At 43.5% G+C, this 23,068-nt stretch overlaps 1 protein-coding gene and 1 long non-coding RNA gene across 4 annotated transcripts in view; one reads left to right on the top strand and one right to left on the bottom strand.

Moving 5' to 3' along the window:
• The window catches only part of LOC117199844 (uncharacterized), a 28,486-nt gene extending 5,896 nt beyond the window's left edge, over nucleotides 1-22,590 (bottom strand). The window contains exons 1-3 of one of the 3 annotated variants that reach the window (XR_004481182.2): nucleotides 21,991-22,590; nucleotides 17,861-18,075; nucleotides 2,290-2,501 (exon numbers count right to left, since the gene is read on the bottom strand). This is a non-coding gene — a long non-coding RNA (uncharacterized LOC117199844). Of the gene's footprint in view, nucleotides 1-2,289; nucleotides 2,502-17,860; nucleotides 19,026-21,990 lie in introns of those variants that run through there. The other 2 variants (XR_007479199.1, XR_007479198.1) reach the window with 2 other exon arrangements.
• LOC117199843 (thymosin beta-10-like) lies at nucleotides 3,204-3,942 on the top strand. The gene has a single exon (XM_033420564.2). The coding sequence runs from the start codon at nucleotides 3,713-3,715 to the stop codon at nucleotides 3,938-3,940; it is 228 nt and encodes a 75-aa protein (XP_033276455.1). The 5' UTR covers nucleotides 3,204-3,712; the 3' UTR covers nucleotides 3,941-3,942.
• Nucleotides 22,591-23,068: the final 478 nt, after the last annotated feature.

Below are 23,068 nucleotides of genomic sequence, written 5' to 3'. Positions count from 1 at the left end.
ACAGAGATAGACAGTGACAAAATGAGCATTTGGAACTAGGGCTCTCTGAACCTCAAGCCTGAAATGGTTCTGCTACACACCAGCAGTGACAACTGTGAGGCAAGTACAGTGGACTACCATGGCAGCTTCAACAAAGAAAAGGAAATTCCAGAAGCAGAATTAGCAATACAATCTTTAGGATGGTAGTTTGGCTACTTTGCAAAAGGCAAAGAGTGGTTAGTAAGAGCAGCAGGGAATTTGGGGTCAATCTAGACTTGAATCCCATGGTCAAGTTACATAGTCTCACAGCACTATATTGTTAACCTTTATAACATTATCAAAATTATAATTACATATTTTTGTATAATTATTTGATCTATCTCCCCTACACACTCCAAGATATTTGAGGGCCAGAGTTTTTGCTAACCTTTTTATCCCCAGGACCTAGTACAGAGCTTGACACATAGTAAGCGCTAAATAAACATTGATTAAACGAATAGATGTGTAGAGGGAGGAAGAAAGGAAGAGAAGGAAGGAAGGAAGGAAGGAGGAGGGAGGGGACTGTTTGATTTTAAGCAAGTCCCTAAATCTTTCTCCCCCCACCCCCATAGTAATCTTTATAATGGAAAAGTTTATAAATGCCCAAATATCCTCATCGAGTTGATGTTATATGATGTGGTGCCTAGTTATTATCTGTTTTCCTGTACCATGCAGTCTTATATTTTGACAGTGAGGAGATAGTCTCAGTACACCCAACGCTGTCACTCACTGTTTGCTGGGTGTGATTTCTCTCCTTGACCAGAGTTTAAGAACTGATGGGTGGGGATATATCCTGTATGATGCTTGAATCCCTTGGCACAGTGCTAAACTCGAGGAAGGTACTCAGCAAAAGTTACTGCACCATAGTAAACTAAGTGCTCCTGGGGGTTTGCATATGTTTCACAGGCAAAGGGTGACTGAGGTGTTTGGGGAATGGGAGAGTGGGCGTTTAGAAAGAGAATTATTTTCCTTCAGGTATTTTAAAAGCCACACTACCCTCTACAAACTTGTTGTTTTTGCCTGTGTAACTGCTCACAAGCAGTATTTGAGCATTCCCATTTCTCTGCACCCAGTAGCTGACCTGACTTTCTGAGAGTCTTTTGCATAATATTGTTTAGGGGATGATTACAGTTGTCAATAATTTTATGGAGGTTTCATACTTATTCCCCCAGGTTTCACAATCCCAGGGTTAAAACTGGGTCACAAGTCAGTCGAAAAACAGGATTTCTCTGACTCTCCCACAATCCACAATTGCTTCATCTTCGACACCTCTCAAAGTTCCTCCTAATGAATTCTAGGATGTTCTGAATGTATTCATTGCAAAGCTTCTCAGTTACCCATGGTGCGATCTTTTCTTCTCTCTTTCTCTGTCTCATGTCACCACTGGGGCCACCAGCACCCATTTCCTACCTGTGTCATAGCTGTTGCTAAGAATTTATCACATGTGTCTTGCACTGGCAACATCGCACAGATGTTTTAGTGAAATAACTTCTTCAGATTTTTATCAATATAGCTTGCTATTAAAATTTCAAATACAGAAGAACAAATAATGAAAAATGAAAGCCTTTCACTGCTTCCTTATAAGGTTTTATGTACCAACATTTATCTATATACATACATAACCCTACTAAATTCTATTTTCCACATAGCCCAGTCTCTGAATAATATTAGATTCAAAGAAAGTAGTTCATCCACAAAATATTAATGAAGAAGCATTTCCAATCCTTGTACCCATCTCTTGAAAACCCTAAAAGTGCCCCAGTTCAAACCCATACTATACTTTTCACGCTAGGATCTCTGATATGCTAAATCACTTTGTCAAGCCCCGATTTGTGCATATTTTTCTCCTTTCTTTTCTCTTTAACCTCCAGTTCTTTATTCTGTACACTAGCTTGATTTTTCACTAAATCCTTCCTACTTTCAGGCAGATCTCTTTATACTCTTCTGATTTAGCATCTAAGAGAAGGGTAAGGAAGGAAAAGACTCACTTTAGTGTATGTAAGGAGAATAAAGGAGAAAGGAAAGACAGGAATAATCATATATTAATAAATCTTATTCTGTCTACCTCTCACACATTTTAATTTTTGCATTTTTTTACATACGGGTTCATTCTACATGTACTAAACAGTAACTGGGGTTTTTTATATTTAATGTTAATATATAGCTACTGTGTTCATTATCTATTGCTGCATAACATATTATCCCCCAACTTAAAGCAACAAACATTTATTATCTCACAGTTTCTGTGGATGAGTTTCAGATGCAACTTACCTAGGCAACTCTGGCTCAAAGTCTCTCATGAGGCTGCATCAAGCTATTGGCTGAGGCTGTGATCTCATCTGAATGCCTGACCTGGAGTGAGGTGGGAATCTTCTTTTAAGTTCATTCATGTGGTTTTTGGCAGGCCTCAGTCCTTTGCCACATGGACCTCTCAGCAAGGTTGCCTCAGGACACGGCAGTCGGCTTTCCCAAGGGTGAGTGATCTAAAAGAGAATGAGCGAGAGTGTGCACAAGACAGAAACCAAGTCCTTTTCATAACCTAATCTCGGAAGTGACATGTCATCAATTCTATTGTATTCTGTTCATTAGGAGAGAGTCCGTAAATGCAGCCAAACTCAAGGAGAAGGCATTACACAGGGGCATTAACACTAGTAAGCAGAGATCACTGCGGGGAGGCCATCAGACACTGCCTACCTTATTCTTTTTAATTTTAGCACAGTATTCCAAAGTTTGGACCAACTGTAATATTTTAAACTATCAGCCATGATTTCTTGTTTATTTTCTTTAATTTTCTTTTCACTTCCCGCCTTTTATTTGATTGGTTCTACTTTCTTTTCTCCAGTGTTTACAACTTATGCATGGTATTTGCCTTGCCTAGTTGACATTTTAGTCAGGATCTGTATTTTGCTGCCTACCCAACCCTGAGGACAAGATGAGACTCTGCATGCTTTTACTGCTCACCTATGTCTTCATTTTCTTAAAATCATTTGAAGTCTTAGGTCTAGACCTGTGCTGTCTGATATGGTCACACTAGACACACGGAGCTATTGAACACTTAAAATGTGGCTGGTCTGAGTTGAGATGTGCTTTATGTATAAAATACATGCTGGATTTCAAAGACTTAGTATGAAGAAAAAGAAATATATTATTAATAATTTTAGAGTCATTATATACATATATATATTTATTATTATTATTATTATTTTTTGCAGTACGCGGGCCTCTCACTGTTGCGGCCTCTGCCATTGTGGAGCACAGGCTCCGGACGCACAGGCTCAGTGGCCATGGCTCACAGGCCCAGCCGCTCCACGGCATGTGGGATCTTCCCGGACCGGGGCACGAACCCGTGTCCCGTGCATCGGCAGGCGGACTCTCAACCACTGCACCACCGGGGAAGCCCCAGAGTCATTATATTTTGATTATGTTACTGATTCTCATGTGGAATCAGCATTGAGAACAACAGATGGCTTTAAAATACACAACAGAAGAGGAAATGAGAACCTCTTATCAATAGCAAACATGTCTATATTGTCCAAACCAGCGTAAGAGTGAATACGTATTTACCTTTTAAAAATAGGTCTAAAAAAAACCCCAAAACTAAAACCCAATAGATCCATAGACCTGTTGGTTGGTTGGTTAGAGCTTGTTGGTGCTCAGGAATGAAGATATAAGAAGTCTGCAACAGCTTTTTAAAATGATTTCACAATTAATTCTAGTCTCTTGCTGCAGCAACGTGAGTAGGAGCACTGGGACTGTGGGCCTGGAGCAGAACTTCTCGGATTGTTTTAAGAAAATGGCAGGTAAGCAGGACATGGGGGAAATCACCAGCTTCAATAAGGCCAAGCTGAAGAAGACGGAGGCACAGGAGAAGAACACCCTGCTGACTAAAGAGACCACTGAGCAGGAGAAGCAAGCGGAGTGAAATTTTCTAAGAACCTGGAGGATCCTCCGCTCCCATCATCTTGGAGACCCTAGCTGTGATGTGGAGGAAGAGCCACCTGCAAGATGGACATGAGTGACAAGCTGCACTGTGAACCCAGGCACTCCTTGCTGATGCCACCAGCCCATAGGTCTCTGAGGGAACCCTCCAATGGGACTGCCAAATTCTCTGGTTTGCCCTGGAATACTATAGAAAGTTATTTGTATGATTAATGAAAATAAAACACACCTCGTGAGGGCTTCCCTGGTGGCGCAGTGGTTGAGAGTCCGCCTGCCGATGCAGGGGACACGGGTTCGTGCCCCGGTCCGGGAAGATCCCACATGCCGCAGAGCGGCTGGGCCCGTGAGCCATGGCCGCTGAGCCTGCACATCCGGAACCTGTGCTCCGCGACGGGAGAGGCCACAACAGTGAGAGGCCCGCGTACCGCAAAAAAAACACCCAACAACAACAACAACAAAAAACACACCTCGTGGCATGGCAAAACAAAAACAAAAGCAAAAAAACAAACAAAAAAAACCCCATTAAATTCTAACCCAGAGCAAAGATGAGCTCACAGAAACCTGGCCGCTTCTGACTTTTATAACCATGACTTTGGTCACAAGATTTCAAACCTTGAAGACAATTGTTTTTTAGGAAGATGTCTCCTCCTCTCTGTCCATTCAATCGAAGCTGCTAGAAGAGTGAGGACGCTTGAGGTGAAAGGTTTTATAGCCTGAAGACCAAGTCTTAATAAAGCCTAACACAAACCCAGTATTCAGAACATGCTTAGACCAAAAAAAAAAAATTTAGACTCTAATTTTCAAGTGCTTGTAATTTTTCTGGAGGGAGGGGTCGGTGAAGAGGAGTTCTATAGTAACTGTAATCATCAAAGAGGATTTAATAAAGAGCACTTGTTTATGTGCTAAGAGTTTGCGCAGACTAACTAACACCCCTTAGAGATGACAGAAGTGCTGGAAATCAGACCTCAGTACTACAATGAGCTAGAAACTCAACCACCTACAGGACTGGGACAAATAATATACTGGTAATGACAAATGACATACTGGTAATGAAATGTGTTGACAAGGAAAATCACACAATGTAAAAGTTATGAGTTAAGTTTTATTTGGGGACTTTATTGAGGACTATAGCCTGAGAGACAGCCTCTCAGATAGCTCAGAGGAACTCCAAGAGGTAAAGGGAGGAGCCAGGAGATACATGAACCTTTTTGTTGGGGAAAAACATGTAGTCAAGCGTCAAAAGAGTATTGCTAATCACAAAGAAGAGAGATAGCTCAAGTTAATGATTTTAGTGCTTTTCTATGTATGGGAAGATGCAACAATCTGGGGTCACTTGAAATTCTTCCATAGATATTCATCTTAAATACCTAAGGGGTGGTATATCCAAAGCACAGAAAGTTTGCTGTTTTTCTCCATCCTGAATTTCCCTCAGAGTGCACTGTCAGTGGGCAACTGCAGTGGCTGATGGCTTGATCCTTGTAGAACTGGAATGGCAGGTAACATTTTTTTTTCTTTACAAATTCAACAACAGTTAATTAAACCTTGTAGTATTGATCACTGTGTTTTAAAAATTGCATTCACTAAAGGCCTTTCTACTTGACCATTTTCCCTAAATTCCAATAGCCACTTTCCAGTTTACTGCAAATACCTGAGTAGCACTGTGTTTTGCAGTTTAGCATTGAAACCATGCCCTATAGTTAACAGAAGCTGATAACTAATAGAAATGCTTGAATTTGTCTTACAGAACAACTGATAAGGGAACAGATTATTAAAACCCTTTTGCTTGTAAAAATATCTTCATTGATTAAGGTTTGGGTTTTTTTTTTCTTTTTTTCCTCTCTTTAATTGCATCCCTTCCCAGCTTTACGCAGCCCAGGGGTTTTATAGGAATTTGGAGTCTGCTCCTGCCCACTGCAGGCTGGCTGGGGGCTGGTTGGGACCACCCACCCTAAACCTGGGCCTGTGCAGATGTCCAGTGAATGGCCTTTTGATGTCAGAGGGCCGGAAAACTCCACTCACAGATCATGCTAAGCGCCTCCATTTTGAATATGCAGAAACATGTAACCCAGATGCATGTGCACGGAACATCAATTACCTCACCTTTTAACCTGCCTCCAATCACCTTTCCCCAGCCTAAGACCACCTGCTTATCCCTAAAATATCCCAATCCCCTGCCTTCAGGGAGGCGGATCTGAGACTTGTTCTCCTGTCTCCTCACTTGGCTGCCTTGTGAATAAACTCTTTCTGGGCTGGAAACTCGGCGTCTCAGCATTTGGCTTGCTGTGCATTGGGCAAACGAACCTGGTTCAGTAAAAAGTCTATGCTATTTTGCTATAGCAGTCCAAGCAGACTAAGACAATGATCAATAGTTATATCTGAGATTACGGGTGATTTTTGTTATCTATTTATTCTGTTCCAAATTTTTTGCAATCTTATGAATTACTTTTTAATTTTTATAAAGCATAATTACTCATTAATATGTGACCACATCCCCATTGTAAAAGTCAAACAATACAGAAATCAGAGAAACATAAAAACTATCCTTTAACATATTCTCTCACCAATCCGCCTTCCCCAAGTTTGGTTTCTTAAAGATAAGCACCAATAAAAGTTTATAAATATATGTAACTTTCCAGGTATTTTATTCTGCATTTACAAACATGCATACATTTGTAAGGAAATACACATATATAGAGTTTTTTTTTAATTATTGCTTACAAACAGACTTAGGGTAGCTGGATACTCCCAGTTCAGTGTCTCGTTTGACCCACACAATGATTTAAAACGTTGCATAGTTACACAAGTCGTGCTCTTCTACAACATAAAGAGCTTGGTACCTATTGCCAGACACCTGCCTGGCCCTTAAAATTTTTGTCACCTGCTTGGCCTCCCTAGGCCTCCTACGTTTTTGTCTTTGTCACCCTGGATCTCTTTAACATACTGCTCTGTAAAGTGCTTTTTTAAAATATCAAAACACCAAATAATAAATACGTTAGCATGACAATATGTCTAGACCCACCTAATTCTTTTCTATGTAGTGTTCCACAGTATGCATTACTTTTATAATCAAAAATTTGAAAAGTGCATATTATTTTATTTTAAAGGAGTTTAGATGCACATTTCAAATTGATTCACGTTTCCTGAATATGTTTCTGTCTGCTTGTGAGCTATGAAGCAGGAATTCTTTAGTCTCTGTTTAATTTTTCATCAAAGGTGGTTCGTGAAAGGGTGCATTGCTGAACTGGAAGGCATTCTTATACTGAACACTTTATCAATAAAGACTCCTGTTTGCACAGTGGAAAAGCAATATTATTATTTAGAAACTCCCTTGAGGAAATGTGCTTTTCACACACAGAATGGATTATTTGTCTAAATGTCAAATGACTCTTCTTAATTTTTGTAAATATCCTTCATGCCCAGGAAACAGTAGGTTGAATATTTTGTGACTCATAATTGCCTCTATTACCCTAGATATAGCTTAAATCTTTGATTACACTCAGTTCCATACATTTCTGTATACTGTCTTATGATGCAATCATTTCATGCCTCCTTAGTTTAAGTATTTAAGCCTTGCATCCCTCAAATATGGTAACTTCCTGGAGAAAAGGTTTCTTTTATCTATATGGAGACAAAATAAAACCCAGGCACCCACCTGGCTCTGTCTCATCAGGGAATTGCAGACTGATTCTAGCAGTTGAGAGTAATTAGAATCTGAGTAACTAGAATCTTGCTGGCATCTCTCAAATATCATTAGAGAGGATCCGACACATAGCCTATGTTAACATTTCTCCAATGCTCTTTCCCTAGTCCTCTGCATCCCATACCCTTCTCAAAAATCTGCCCGAAAACCTCTCTCCCTATAGCTCACTCTAGTCTCTCCCTTTTAAAAGCCAGTTCCCATCCTTGCTTCTTTGTTCTTCCCAACGGATTACCTGTAATCCATAGTTCAGGACCCTGGAGTAGAGGCAGAGGTGGAAGGGAACGATCCCACCAGACAACACCAAAAGTGACCTAGCAGGAGGGAGGAAGACATGAGGGATGGGACAAGATCTAAATATTTTTGCTTAATAAAGTTTTTTTTGTTTTTTTGTTATTTTTTAAAGAAGATGCTGGGGTAGGACTTTATTAATTAATTAATTTATTTTTGCTGTGTTGGGTCTTCTTTTCTGTGCGAGGGCTTTCTCTAGTTGTGGCAAGTGGGGGCCACTCTTCATCGCGATGCGTGGGCCTCTCACTATCGCGGTCTCTCTTGTTGTGGAGCACAGGCTCCAGACGCGCAGGCTCAGTAGTTGTGGCTCATGGGCCTAGTTGCTCCGCGGCATGTGGGATCCTCATGCCGAACATGTGGGATCCACATGTTCGACCAGGGCTCGAACTCATGTCCCCTGCATTAGCAGGCAGATTCTCAACCACTGCACCACCAGGGAAGCCCTTAAAAAAGTTTTATATTTGTTAAATATACCTACTGTGACTATATTTTTCAGGTGGACAATTTATATCTAACGATCTAGAACTGGGAAGCATAGTGAAGCTGGGATTATTTTGGAAGATCAAGAGAGAAGTTTTTTGAAGTTTGTTGGTTTGTTTCTTGAGAAGAGGAAGAAAGTCACATTTACTGAGCACAAGCTACTGTGGGATGCCCCTTTTGTTTAGGGGCATGTTATGTTGTTTAGCTAGCACAATACCCTGAGAGGGATGTATTATTGTCTCCATTTCACATGTGAGGAATGTAATAGGCACTTTTGGCATATCCGTCCCTCTCCTAAGGAGCACTGCGTTCTCTAGGAATTGTCCCATCGAATTCCCCCATCCACAAAGGTAACTTCTTCTCTGGCTGCCACTGATTGGGCCAGAGGTGTGAGTATATGGCATGAGGCAGGCCAATCAGATATTCTCTCACAGAAGTTTGGAATCAGGACTCAGAGAGAGTGGTGGCTGGAGCTGTAACTGGTCAAACAATTCATGTACTCTGAGAGTGGATCCTAGTGTCTGGAGAATCTTTGGGATGAGTGGTATGAAAATTCACATTCAGGGCTCCCCTGGTGGCACAGTGGTTAGGAATCGCCTGCCAGTACAGGGGACATGGGTTCCAGTCCTGGTCCAGGAAGATCTCACATGCTGCAGAGAAACTAAACCTGTGCGCCATGACTCTGAGCCTGTGCTCTAGAGCCTGTGAGCCACAACTACTGAGCCCACGTGCCACAACTACTGAGCCTGCAAGCCACAACTACTGAAGCCTGCGGGCCTAGAGCCCATGCTCTGCAACAAGAGAAGCCACCGCAGTGAGAAGCCTGTGCCCCACAATGAAGAGTAGCCCCCACTCGCCGCAACTAGAGAAAGCCCACGTGTAGCAACAAAGACCTAACGCAACCAAAAATAAATAAATTAATTAATTAATTTAAAAAAAAAGAAAATTCACAATCAGCTGTGGAAACTGTGAGAAAGTTAACGCCCCTGCTTAGAAAAAGGCTGAGAGATGGAGGATTCTGTTAGGGCTGGGATGGGTTGGGGAAGGGGAGACTCCAGAGCAAACTAGATAATGGGTTTGGGGTGAGGCGGAAGAGAAGAACCCTTGATTAGTGGGCTGCGGGGAAGTTTTGGGAGCAGAGCGGGGATCTGAAAAACATGCCGGGCAGTGTGCAGGGTTACCCCTTCTCTGGCCTTCCTATGACCTCCTCAGTGACATGGGGTGAGCGTCTCATGTTTTCAGAGAGCAGGCTGTTTCTGGAGCAGTGCTGAGCCCTGTGTCAGTGCTGGTGTGGGACAGGAGCAACACCGCACATGGGACGGCTGGCTTTTGGGCTAAAGGAGTGAATGCAGGGGCTGTGGGAGGTCCCTGTGGAGGACCAGCAGGTAAGCTGGGCCGTGCAGAGAGAAGATAGCCGGCATGAAGAGAGAAATAAAGGTGAGCAACAGAGTAACTAAGAGTTTTGTTTTGTAGGTGGTGGTGGTGTTTTGTTATTCCCAGGTCTTGGTTCTACTTCTTTGCAGAAGCCCAGATTCTTTCCTGGCCTTCCTTTCTGGGAGACAGTCTTTTTTTTTTTTTTTTTTTTTTTTTTGCGGTACGCGGGCCTCTCACTGTGCGGCCTCTCCCGCTGCGGAGCACAGGCTCCAGACGCGCAGGCTCAGCAGCCATGGCTCACGGGCCCAGCCGCTCCGCAGCATGTAGGATCCTCCCGGACTGGGGCGTGAACCCGTGTCCCCTGCAGAGGCGGCAGGCGGATTCTCAACCACTGCGCCACCAGGGAAGCCCTCCTTCTTTTTTTTATGGCTGAATAATATTTATATAATATATATAATATATATATACATGTCACATTTTCTTTATCCATTCATCTGTCAATAGACACTTAAGGTTGTTTCCGTGTCTTCACTATTGTAAATGATGCTGCAGTGAACGTGGGATGCAGATATCTCTTCAAGTTAGTGATTTCATTTCTTGCAGATAAATACCCAGAAGTGGAACTGCTGGAACATATGGTAGTTCTATTTTTAACTTTTTGAGGACCCTCCATACTGTTATCCATAACGGCTGCACCAATGTACATTCTCACCAACAGTGTACAAGGGTTGCCTTTTCTCCACACCCTCACCAGCATTTGTTATCTCTTGTCTTTTTGATAATAGCGATTCTAACAGGCATAAGGTGATATTTCATTGTGGTCTTAATTTGCATTTCCCTGATGATAAGTGATATTGAGCACCTTTTCATGTACTTGTTGGCCATTTGTGTATCTTCTTTGGAAAACTGCCTATTCAGTTTCTTTGTCCATGTTTAACTGGATTATCATTATTATTACTATATATTTTTGCTATTGAGGTATATGAATTCTTTATATATTTTGGATGTCAACCTTTTTTTATCAGGTATATGATTTGCAAATATTTTTTCCATTCCGTATGTTGTCTTTTCACTTTGTCCATCATTTCTTTCATTGTGCACAAGCTTTTTAGTTCGATGTAGGTTCTATACACTGACAATACATTCTTTTATTTAAAGTGGATTAGACAAATTTACTTTTTCTCCCTTCCTCTCCCCAATGCTCCCTGCTTCATTCACATCTTTTTTCTTAGATTGATGAAACCTGGCCCCCATCCTCAGCCTCTATCCTCACATGGTAGAAAGAAGCTATTATTATTATTAGTTTTAGTAACTTATCACTACCTGGATTTATGTTACATATTTATTTGTGTACTTGTTCCTCTACCACCCCGCCCCCCAACTCCCCACCAGAATATAAGCTCCCGGAGGGCTGGGTTCAACCCTTGTTCACTGCTGTATTTTCAGCACACTGACCAGAACTGTATTTGACATATAGAAGGCACTCAACAAATACTCATTTAATTAATCAATCCATTAAACCCTGACCTGTTTCTGACTTCCATGCTGTTTTCATGGTCTCTAAGTACCTGATGCAATTCTAGAAACACTCAGAAAAACCCTATTGGATTAAGGATGGAAATAATGTCTGAAGGACATCTGTGGAGCTCGGCTGATTAGCATGCAGGGAAGAGGGATGTCCGCTAGCTGCTCAGTACACTGAGGGGAGGTAGGAACCTGGAGCAGCATGCTCCAGCCCAGCCTCTAGGAGAACAGAACTGAAAGCTGGTAAATTCATTTCTACTGGTTTTCCCTTAGTTAGTGCTTCTGGCCTGGGGAAACAAAGCTTCAGCGACAGTAAAAATGCTTTTGTTCCTGTGGTACCACATGTTAAATCACAAATGACATCTACTTTGTTCTTGGGTTAATGCTACCTTCTGGGTCTGCTCTGTAAGGTTGTTCCCTGTCCCCAGTTGGCCTGAGACAGGGTCTGGCTTGCTGAGGGTCCCCTGTCCCTATAACTATACAAGAGGAAAGCTGCTGGAGACTGACTTGGGATGTCTAAACACCACCAGGAAGGACCAGCTGAGGAAGGAGGCAGGAGAAATGGAGACATATTCTAATCCAAGCCTCGCTAGACACTTTCAGTGTATCATTTTGAAACCACATTATCAAACACAGGGTCACTTTGCTCATGGCTTTCAGATTCTGCCCCCAACACATATACCAATGTTGATGAGGCTTCTAACCAGTTACCACAACACGTGTGTTTAATCTGTTGCTTTTACCAATGGGCTAATGAAAAGATGCAAGTAGCCCGAGAGGTCATACCAATCCACAACCAGTACTGGAAAAAGAAAATTGAAAAAATGAATACTAATATTAGCATGTACCTATATGTAACTCTTTCATCTAAACTTCTTCACCTTCAGAGCACTTAATTTTAACAAGAAACTCACCAGGGTTAAATGGCTGACTTGGCTAAGTAGTGGCAAGGCCAGGACTCAAATTCAGAACTCTTGACTCCAAGATAAGGGTTCTTCCTGCTGCAACTGCCTCTCTATCTTTGCATTCAAAGAATGGCTTGCTGTAAAAATTATTTTTCATGACTATGTTATATAGCTAAATAAGCAGAGTCTTTAAGGGCCACACATTCAGAGAAAGCTAGAGATAAATCAGCAGCCTTTAAAAAAACAGGTAGTTTTAATTTGGTAAATGACAACAGGAAGCCAGACATTTCCCACGTTTGGATGATCACCTGTTTTCTAATGAGAGCCAAGCCTGAGGCAATGAGAAGATGCAGAGACTGATTTACAGCAAGCCACGGCCACTGCCCAGGGAGGCAGTGCCTGAAGTGTTCCTACCAGCTGTGTGCAGTCAAGGTCTCCAAGTGGTTCAGTCCCACAAATGACAAAGACCACTTTGCTCCTTGACTGACTCCTACCAAAATTAAAAACCTGGCAGTTGAAATGGCCGAGCACCAGACACCTGATAGAAAATGAAGTGTTGAGTTCAGTAACTCTCTGCCTAATTCCAGCAATTTTGAAGATGTTAATAATTAATTCCAACTTTCCCTCCCTTCCACCACTCACTCATAATGGACAAAGGAGAGTCAATGTTTGCTTGAACTACCCAGATAATTGCTTAATTCTTTCCACTTGCCTGGGCATGTTCTGAAAGCACACATATCAATTATCACCAGGAAGTAGTGGCTTTCCCCCTTACCTCTTTGTTTTGTTTATCATTTTTTTAAGAGTGTAATGTAACCAAAGGGCTAGCCCAGTGCCCAAATGCTGAGACATGTAAAAAGATGGGGTGGCAGAAGGAGAAAGGCCCTGACTGTGTACAGAGAACTACAGGTGGAGGAAAGGGCTTACGGGAGAGAAGGACAGCAGGAAGAAATGTCTTTAAACTTTAGTTTAAAGATCGTGCAGATTTTGACCCAACAATTCTACTTCTGAGAATTTATCCTTATATTAGTTGGGGTCTAACCTGGAAAAGAGAAACCCCTCTGAGTATTCACAGCAGGGGCTCCGCAGAGCTCATCACCATCAAGGAGCCCCTCCAACTCCTTAAGGTTGATGGGACCTAGGTGAGAGGTAGCATAATCAAGCCACAGGCTAGGGTCACCTAACAGAAGCAGGACCTCGATGGACCTGTTGCAGCAGTGGCACCACTGAGGAGAGACATAGCCACAGTGGGCCATGAGCTTCCCTCTCCTTCCAACTCTAGTCTCCCAGTTCTACCTGCCACTGGACAAATCCATCAGGAAACGCGCTAACACAGGAGCCTGAGAAGCTCAGCCTGCAGGGGTCCGCCCACTCCCATGATGCAGAGCAGAACCCAGGGAGGGCAGGTAGTGCATCTGAGGGCTCACACACAGGCCCAGAAAAGCAAACTAGAGTGACATAATGGGTACCAAATGCTGGCAAATGGATAGACGAAGTCATAGATGCTTCCACCCAATCATAAAGAGTAAGTTTGGATTTAAGAGAAATGACATCATCAGAAGCATTCCAGGAAAAGAAGTCCTGGAAAATGTAACCGAAATATAGATAGAATAAAAGCTAACGTTAGGATAAATAAAAATAGACTACACATATGTAAATGATAAGAGAAAGGAAAATAACCCTAGCTGAAGTAGGGAAAGCATGCCAAGACACACTAAACATTACAGCTTACTTTCTCACAAACGAGCTGGGCCTTATTTATGAGTAGAGTGTCAAAATAATTCCTTGTGACATGAGATGGGATGGAGGCAGTGACAAAGAATCATAGAAAGTATACCAGTTATCTTAGGGAATTAAGAGGTACAAATTATAATACTAGGTAGAGGGCTTCCCTGGTGGCGCAGTGGTTGAGAGTCCACCTGCCGATGCAGGGGACACGGGTTCGTGCCCCGGTCCAGGAAGATCCCACATGCCACCCAGAGCAGCTGTCCGGAGCCTGTGCTCCGCAATGGGAGGGGCCCCAACAGTGAGAGACCGCATATCGCAAAAAAAAAAAATATAATACTAGGTAGAAAATAAATATGATACAAGAGTGAAATGTACGGTACAGGGAATGTAGCCAACATTTTATAGCTATAAATGGAGTATAATCTATAAAAATTTTGAATCACTGTTGTACACCTGAAACTAATATAATATTGTAAATCAAATATTCCTCAATAAAAAATTAAAATAAAATAAAATAAAATGAGCACCACACACACATGAAATTATCCTATGTATCTTGAGGTCCTAACACATGTCCAGGTACTTGTTCAGTGTCTTAAAATCCTGATAGATGATAGGGTATGAAGGATGACAGTAACACAAGTGTCATAGTGAAACTGTGGTATAGACCTTTAGGGGCATGACAGAATAGATTAAAAATCAACAGGTAGGGACTTCACTGGTGGCGCAGTGGTTAGAATCCGCCTGCCAATGCAGGGGACATGGGTTCGAGCCCTGGTCTGGGAAAATCCCACTTGCCGCGGAGCAACTAAGCCCATGAGCCACAACTACTGAGCCTGCGCTCTAGAGGCACGAGCCACAAATACTGAGCCCGCGTGCCACAACTCTGAAGCCCGCATGCCTAGAACCTGTGCTCCACAACAAGAGAAGCCACCGCAATGAGAAGCTCGCGCACCACGACAAAGAGTAGCCCTCACTCGTAGCAACTAGAGAAAGCCCGCATGCAACAATGAACACCTAACGCAGCCAAAAATAAATAAATAAATAAAAACCAACAGGCAACTCAAAAGGAGGACAACAAAGGACAACCTAATTGTTATTTTGCCAAGGAAAACCTAAACAAAAAATAGCTATGAACTACAAATACCGTCTATCACTAAAGAAATAGGAGGACAAAAAAGTCTTAAGCCAAGACTTTAAACTAAATACACTTAGATAAAATAAAGCTAACTACATTATACTAGTTTTCTCCTTTTACTACAAAGTGGTATTTGGTAACCACCGGACTTTATGACCCCTGAATGTCTTCCTATTCCCAAGATTCTCTGATCCTGCCCTATTTTGTTAAAGCAGTTTGTGTTTTGTGGGAGGCATAAGCTGAAGAAATTGTTAGGGTTAAGAGCAGATTTAAATTTAATTAATATCCAGCCAGGAGATTGACTTGCCATTGATCACCACTAAAAAATCCTATCACGAGGGGGAAAATTGGTCTCCTCAGCAAAAAGAAAGAGTAAACATACTGGCCACACCCTCATCTGTAGCAGCCCCCTTCACCATGTTTGTGCCACGTGAACTTAACTTCCTTTGGCGACAGCTCTTTAGACCACACTTAGCACCCGATCCCAGTGTAATCAATGTCCAGACTAGTCAGAAGTTTAGGGGGTGTCCTGGTGCGAGAAACATTGTCCAAACAGGGGTGGTGATGGCTCGACAGACTCTTGCTCTTTTTGAGAATCTGACTATGATATTTACATGGAGAGAATTTAGTTCCTGATTGTTCTGATAGTGTACTGTCGTGAAGCTGGAGACTTCCCGCTACCAAAAGAGGCAGCAGCTCTCTCAGTGGCCCAGTTCTGCAATGTGGCTTTGTGAGTGGTTCCTGAAAGCCTAATCTTGAGTCTTTCTTTTCCCCTCCTAATGACTTAATACCCCATTTAATATCTGTAACAAATCCTTTCCTGCTTTAACTGGTTAGAGGGGATTCTGTTCTCTGAAACTGGCCCCTGACTGATACAAATGTAAGTCCTGCATTAAAAGCATTATAACCTTTTGGGGATATAGGCATATAAACAAATCGCTGAGGATATGCTATGATTCATGTACATAGAGAGTATACCAGGTGCATAAGGAGTGAGTGCCTAAACTTGAGGGTGCCAAGGAAAGATTCACAGGGAAGGTAGCACTGTAACTTGAAAACTATGTATGGGAAGTTAGCAGAAGGACAAGGAGAGGAGGGCATTCTACACCAAGGAAATGGCAAAGGTATAGAAGATGAGAAAGTAGGGGTAGAGAGTTGAGTTTAGGGACAAGAACGAGAACAGAGGCTCATCAGGCTGCAGGTGCAGGTGTGTTAGAGCTGTGAGAAGCTTCAAAAATGATCTAGTGTAGTCCGTTTATTTTATACATCCAAAAACTGAAGCCAGAGAAATGAAATGACCAGCTCAAGACCAAACACTAGCTTTACTATCCATGCTAGAGCACGGGCCTTCTAACTCCCAGGCCAGTGTCTTTCCAGGTAGCATACATGGATTCCTAAATCATCCTGTGGTGGTGAATCTTAACAAACAACAGAATTTAGAAAGCAGGTGAGTGACAAAATGTCTACAGATCAAGAAAGATAAGGGAGTTGAGAAGGGTGAGTACCTCTGTGAGCACCCCGAGCCACAGCGGCAAGAGCTGCGTCTGACTTCACTGCCCCACGTGCCCCACAGCCCATCTCAGGGGACGCCTGTGTGGCACATTCCTGTCACCGCAGCCCTTTGCCTACTGCATGCTTCCAGTGGTCCCACGTGGGTCAGTAGTCATGGCTCTGTCCCATAAACCAAAGACCACTTGGTACCCTGATCACTGGACATAAAGAAAGAAGAAGAGTGTAGGTAGATTTGCTCCAATCTGTGACTGCTCTTGGAAAAATATTCCAGGGATCATGCTCTCTCCTTAATCCTCCACGTCCAATATCCGTCTATCTCTCTCTTTACCATCTATCCATCTGTCCATCCATCCACCCCTCCCACCACTTATCTGTCAGTGTTTCTACATATCTGTTTATTCATGTATCTATAGCTATAAGGTCAAATACTCATCCAGGGCTTACCCTATGTCAGGCAGTTCTCCTAGTGCGTTACAGAAATTAATTCAGTCCTTGTAATCCTGACAACAGCCCTGCGATGTGGGTATTTTCTCCCCATTTGACAGATGAGGAAATTAGAGAGGTTAAGTAACTTGCCCAAGTTAACATAACTTATATCTGTCTGCCTACCTTCGTGTTCACACCCCTTCTCCTTCCTTGAAGGGTAACTTCCCATCCTATTGATGACCAAGTTTGTTGGTTCTATTTCCTAATTATCTCTCAATCTGTTTCCTTTTAATTTAGTTCCAGCTTTCTCCCCAGCCACCCAGCCAGCCCCGATTTTGGATGATTGTCACTCTCCCCGCGAATCACTCTGGTTTCAACCTCCACTTCCTTTTCCTCCGTACCTCACGAATGTTTCCCTGGCACAGGCAGAGGGATCTTTCTAAATGATGTTTCTCAAGACCCTAGACACGTTCAAACATCATAGTTGAGAACCTCTGTTAGAAAAAACATGCAGGTACTTCCCTGGTGGTCCAGTGGTTAAGACTCCATGCTTCCACTGCAGGGGGCCCAGGATTGATCCCTGGTAGAGGAACTAAGATCCCACGTGCCATAAGGCGTGGCCAAAAACCACCAACAACAAACATACATATGAGCATCTCTCTCAAACCTGCTTAAAACCCTAAAATGAGTTGGTGAATTCAACAAACATTTGTTACGCCTTCCCATGTCAGCCACTGGGCTAGGTGGCGGGGAGGTAGCAGTAAATAAGCCCCATCCTCATGAAGCTTGCTGTCTAGAGGGGATGACAGATGTGGAACAAATACTCACAGAAGTGTTCAGTGCTTCACAGAAGTGCGGGCAGGGGCACCAGAGCCTGCGGGTCCAGAAACCGCACCCTGCAGGATCTGAAATTTCAGCCACAACGTGAAGGACGAGCGGGAGTCAGCTGGGCCGCGTGGCTGAGTGGGCAGCAGAGACAGGCTGAGCATCCTGGTCAGAAAGGACGGGCACGGTTCTCAGTGAGGAGAAGGGCACGGTGAGTCCTGCAATCAGGAGAAGCAGGTGAGGCCGGGCCGGGGAAAGCGGCAGGCGTTGGGGTCTGGTGTACCACGGGGCAGGGTACTGGTCTTCCTCCCAGGGCAAATAAAGGTTGTCTTTTTTTTTAGAAATCAACTTTATTGAGGTATAATTTAAAAACAGTAAAATGCCCCCATGTTCAAAGTGTACAGTTCAATGAGCAGCCAGCACCACCATCAAGACACAGCATGTTTCTTTCACTCAGAAAGTTGCCCCATGCTCCTTTGCAGTTACCCCCCTCCTCTGGCAACCACTGCTCCGCTTTCTCTTTTAGTCTGGATTAGTTCTACCTCTTCTGGAACTCAAATGAAGAGATTTAAGAACAGCCGTGATCCCTCAGAACAGATTGGAGGCAGCAAGAATGGATGAGAGAGAGCCATTAGCAGGCTTCGGTAGTATCCAGGCAGGAGCTGGACTGTGCAGGTGACAGCAGGCATGGAGAAGAGGGGAAGACACGACACGTTACTGAGGCAGTTAGGATGGAATCCAGTTCCTCGGCCTGTCCTCCAAGCCCCTGGACCCCTGAGCCCAAGCCTGTCCTTCCTACCATAAAGGCCACACACACTGTGCTCCAGCCACGGAGAACTACTCCCCACTCCCAGGGCCAGCCAAGGTCCTCCGTACATCCCAGCCTTTGCACCGTGCTGTCACCGTTCCTCGAAAGCCTCCTTTCTCCCTTCTGGTACAGTTCCAATACCCATTCATGACCTAGCCTGACCTCTTCTGGGAAACATTTCCTAGCTCCACCTGGTAGACTGATTATTTCTTTCTCTACCATCTCTAAGATCTTGTTATAATTTGTACAAGTACTTGTGTGTCTTAATCCCCCACTAGACTGGAAGCTCCTTAAAGATAGGAGCTCTTTCCTCATCATCTTTGGGTGGCCCATCAAAAAATATCTATCAAATGGATGGGTGCTCTGCTTAGCGATTCAGCGTGGTTTTCCCCTCCCTCCCTCCCTCCCTCCCTCTCTCTCTTTCTCTCCAGAGGCTGCTGTGAAATGAAAATAAGCACTGGGTGATAACTATAAGAAAACAGGTAGAAATTTATTCCCACAACCAGGCTGATTGGAAACGAAAGTAGTGATTCAAGTTAACTGATGTGTTTAAATTCTACTTGTCCGTGGCAGGACTCTGCCGTCTGCTCAGAAGCACCGTTTTGCTGCACTGTCATATTTATAGCATAGAGGAGACGCAGGCACGTCACTGTGGGGAGTTTGCTTCTTGCACTCCTGTCCCACTAGGAGCCCGCTCAATCTGACCCAGTCTCGCATTCTGGATTAAACCTTGCAATGACCAGCTGACCGTTTCCTGTAAGACTCTCCCTGTAAGGTCTTACGTGGCCATGCTTGGGGCATCTCTGGCTCCTGGTTCCTGACTGGGTCTGGAAGTGACTGCAAGAGTGGACCCGCTGTCTGATGCTCCAGGTCCTCTGGGTGGGGGGGACACAGTTCCATAAGGAGAGCATCTGTGATCACTTACTTGAGATGGTAGAAGGAAATGACACCCTCTTTTGCTAATCCCCCCCCCCCAAACTTATGCTGACTTTTAAGCAAATCCCATCATTTTCTTAGAACAGAGTTGCCAGGCTGAGTTAGGAAGTAGATTATTGCAAGTCATGTTTTGAATAACTGGTGGCTCCTTTTTTCTAATTATTAAACTGTCCTTCAAAATAAAAGAAAACCAAAAGCTGATCTACTTATGTGATGAAGAAGCCCTCCAGTATTTCATATTTCAGCCCTTTGACTTTCATTGTTTTAATCAAAAAAAGGTAAAACTGGGCTTCCCTGGTGGCGCAGTGGTTGAGAGCCCGCCTGCCGATGCAGGGGACACGAGTTCATGCCCCGGTCCGGGAGGATCCCACATGCTGCGGAGTGGCTGGGCCCGTGAGCCATGGCCGCTGAGCCTGCGCGTCCGGAGCCTGTGCTCCGCAATGGGAGAGGCCACAGCAGTGAGAGGCCCGCGTACCGCAAAAAAAAAAAAAAAAAAAAGGTAAAACTTTTAGCACTAACACCATTTGAAATGTGTCCATATTTTCTACATAAAGTATGCCCGTTGCTGAGGAATAACAATAAATAAGACTGTTAACATGTCCTAACAAAATGGTGAGACAGAAAAGTAAATAATTTCCACGTCACGTCATATATATATATATATATATATATATATATATATATATATATATATATATATATATGTAAGGAACCAAGTAATAACAAAATGGACAACGGTCTATGGAGAAAGTGGACAGCGAATCTTCATAAGAGAACTGATATTAAAGTAGGGTTTTGAAGGCTAAATAAAGTTCAGGCAAATAAAAGGCAGAAATGTATTCCAAGAGGGAAAATAACACATGCAAATCATGAAACAGTATTTTGAGTGTGTGCAAACACTGGCCATTCAGGTTTGCTGGTGTGTATATGTTGAGGTTGGGGGCTGGAGGAGAGAGGTGACATCAGAGCTTGTGGCCAAGAGCAGACTCTGACCCCAGGACACCTGGATTCAAGTCCCAGCTCTGCCACTTACAATCATGTAAAGTGGAGCAAAACTCTTAACCTCTCTTTGCTTCACTTTTATTATCTGTGAAGAGGTGGATAAAAAAATAATACCTCCACCAAAGGATTTTTATGAACATTAAATGAAATAACTAACAAAACACGAAGTACCACGTCTTCTAGAAGGAGGGAAGCTTTTCATAAATATCGTTTCTTATGGAGGTAGGAAATGAGAATTTGAGGTTGGCAAGGGCCAGATCAAGAAAAGCTGTGGATATAGAGAACAGACTGGTGGTTGCCGGTGGGGAGAGGGAAGGGGGGAAGGGTCATATGGCAGTGGGGGATTAAGGGGTACAAGCTATTATGTATAAAATAAACTGTGGTGATGTATTGTGCAGCACAGACAGTATAGCCAGTGTTTTGTGATGGCTATGAATGGAGTATAACCTTTAAAGGTTGTGAATCACTGTGTGCACACCTGTAACTTATATAATATTGTACATAAATTATACTTCTATTTAAAAAAAGAAAAGAAAATCTGTGCAAACCACACTAAGGGAAACACTGAAATGTTTCAATCCAGGGTGTGGGGAGGTAGATCTACACCTGGGCAGCCGTGTGGACAGATAGAAGGTGGAGTGAGAGCAGAGTGGAGGCTATTTCAATGGTTCAGGCAAGACTGAGAAGGCCTGAGTCCACATGGCGGCAGTGGGGATGGGGGCACCGGGGAAAGGAATGGATTTGAAAGATATTAAGGGGGTAAAATTGATGGAAATTGGTGACCACTTAGATGTCAGAAAAAAGAGATTGGTAAATGTCTAGGATCATATATAGGATCTGGCGTGGGTGACTTGGGTGATAGAGAAGCCACCAACCAAGGTCATGAAAGAGAAGGGAACTGTGGTTTGGGGGGTTGTTAGTTTGCCAGCATGGAGATAAACAATGGGTTCAGTGTTTGGCCCAATGACTTCAAGGCACCAAAGACTCTGAGATGGGAAAGAGATAGACAGGGGAGTGGCTAAAGGTGGGTAAAGTGTCAAAGGAAGATATTTATTCATTTATTTGCTGCCTTTATTTGTGTATTTGGGCAGAGTAAAATATTTCCTTACTGCCCTCAGCCATGCACCTTTCGTTCAAGGAGAGCATTGTCACACTATGGAAGCAGCGGAGAGAGACCCCCCACATGTTTCCAGCAGGAAGGAAGAAGCCAGAAAAGAGGAGGCTGAAGATGGAGAAGTGAGGGTGATGGTTGGGGGCAGTGTGAGCCGGGAGACTGAGATCCATCCCCTGCCATCCTCAGCAGGGCCTTGGGTCCTTATAGGCTTCTGGGGACAGAATCGACAGGAAAGTCTTGCCAGAGAAATGAATGTGCCAATTATTCAGTTACCTGCAATTATGAAAATTGGTGTGATAGGTGGTACTTCCGAGAGGAGGCTTGGGGAGGCTGTAAGTCAGAAATGAGACAAATTAGTTGAGCTCTTAGGTGAGAATCTGATTGACCTCTTCCTTCATGAAACTGAGCTCGGGCCATCCCATATGTCTCCTTTTAGGAGAACTGATTTGCAACTGATGGGCTCGGAACAGCAAATGCATGGTCTGCAATTGCAGAGCTGGGAGGCTGGAGCGCTCTTCCGCCTGCAGAGGAAGTCGTCCAACCTCCTTGACCTGCTCTTGCCTGCTGACCGCAAGGAAACTTGTGGAAATGTCTTCTTCCCTGAAAAGAGGGAAGAGCTCCCATATACCCAACACTTCTGTTCCCATTAGAGAACAGCCTGGCCAACTGCAGTGTATTACATTATGGATGATTGTATGTTCTTTAAACATAATTATGCAGATTATGTTAATATGGTAGACTCTGAATTCTTTTTAAAAAGAAAAAGACAGTAGCATCTTTGTATCTCACAGTTATTTGTTTATCTACCTTTATGAAGCTTGTCATATATTGATTTCTTTTCTTTTCACATTAATTATCCCTACTCTTCAGTAAATTTTTTTTTTTTTTTTTTTTGCGGTACACGGGCCTCTCACTATTGGGGCCTCTCCCGTCACGGAGCACGGGCTCTGGAAGCACAGGCTCAGCGGCCATGGCTCATGGGCCCAGCCGCTCCGCAGCATGTGGGATCTTCCCGGACCGGGGCACAAACCCGTGTCCCCTGCATCGGCAGGTGGACTCCCAACCACTGCGCCACCAGGGAAGCCCCTTCAGTAAATTTTTAAAAAGCAAAAACCAAGTGCTATTCACCTTCTTGTTCTCAGTGCCCAGCATGGGACCACCCATACTGACAAAGTCAAATTATTCCATGAGTACATAGAGAACAGACTTGTGGTTGCCAAGGGGGAGAGGATTGGGGGAGGGATGGAGTGGGAGTTGGGGATTAGAAGATGTAAGCTATTACATACAGAATGGATAAACAACAAGGTCCTACTGTATAGCACAAAGAACTATATTCAATATCCTGTGATAA

Source organism: Orcinus orca, chromosome 9 (genome assembly GCF_937001465.1).
Source record: "Orcinus orca chromosome 9, mOrcOrc1.1, whole genome shotgun sequence".
Classification (NCBI taxonomy): domain Eukaryota; kingdom Metazoa; phylum Chordata; class Mammalia; order Artiodactyla; family Delphinidae; genus Orcinus; species Orcinus orca.
Note: the sequence above shows the minus strand (reverse complement) of the source record. Positions and strands in the feature narration are given on the sequence as shown.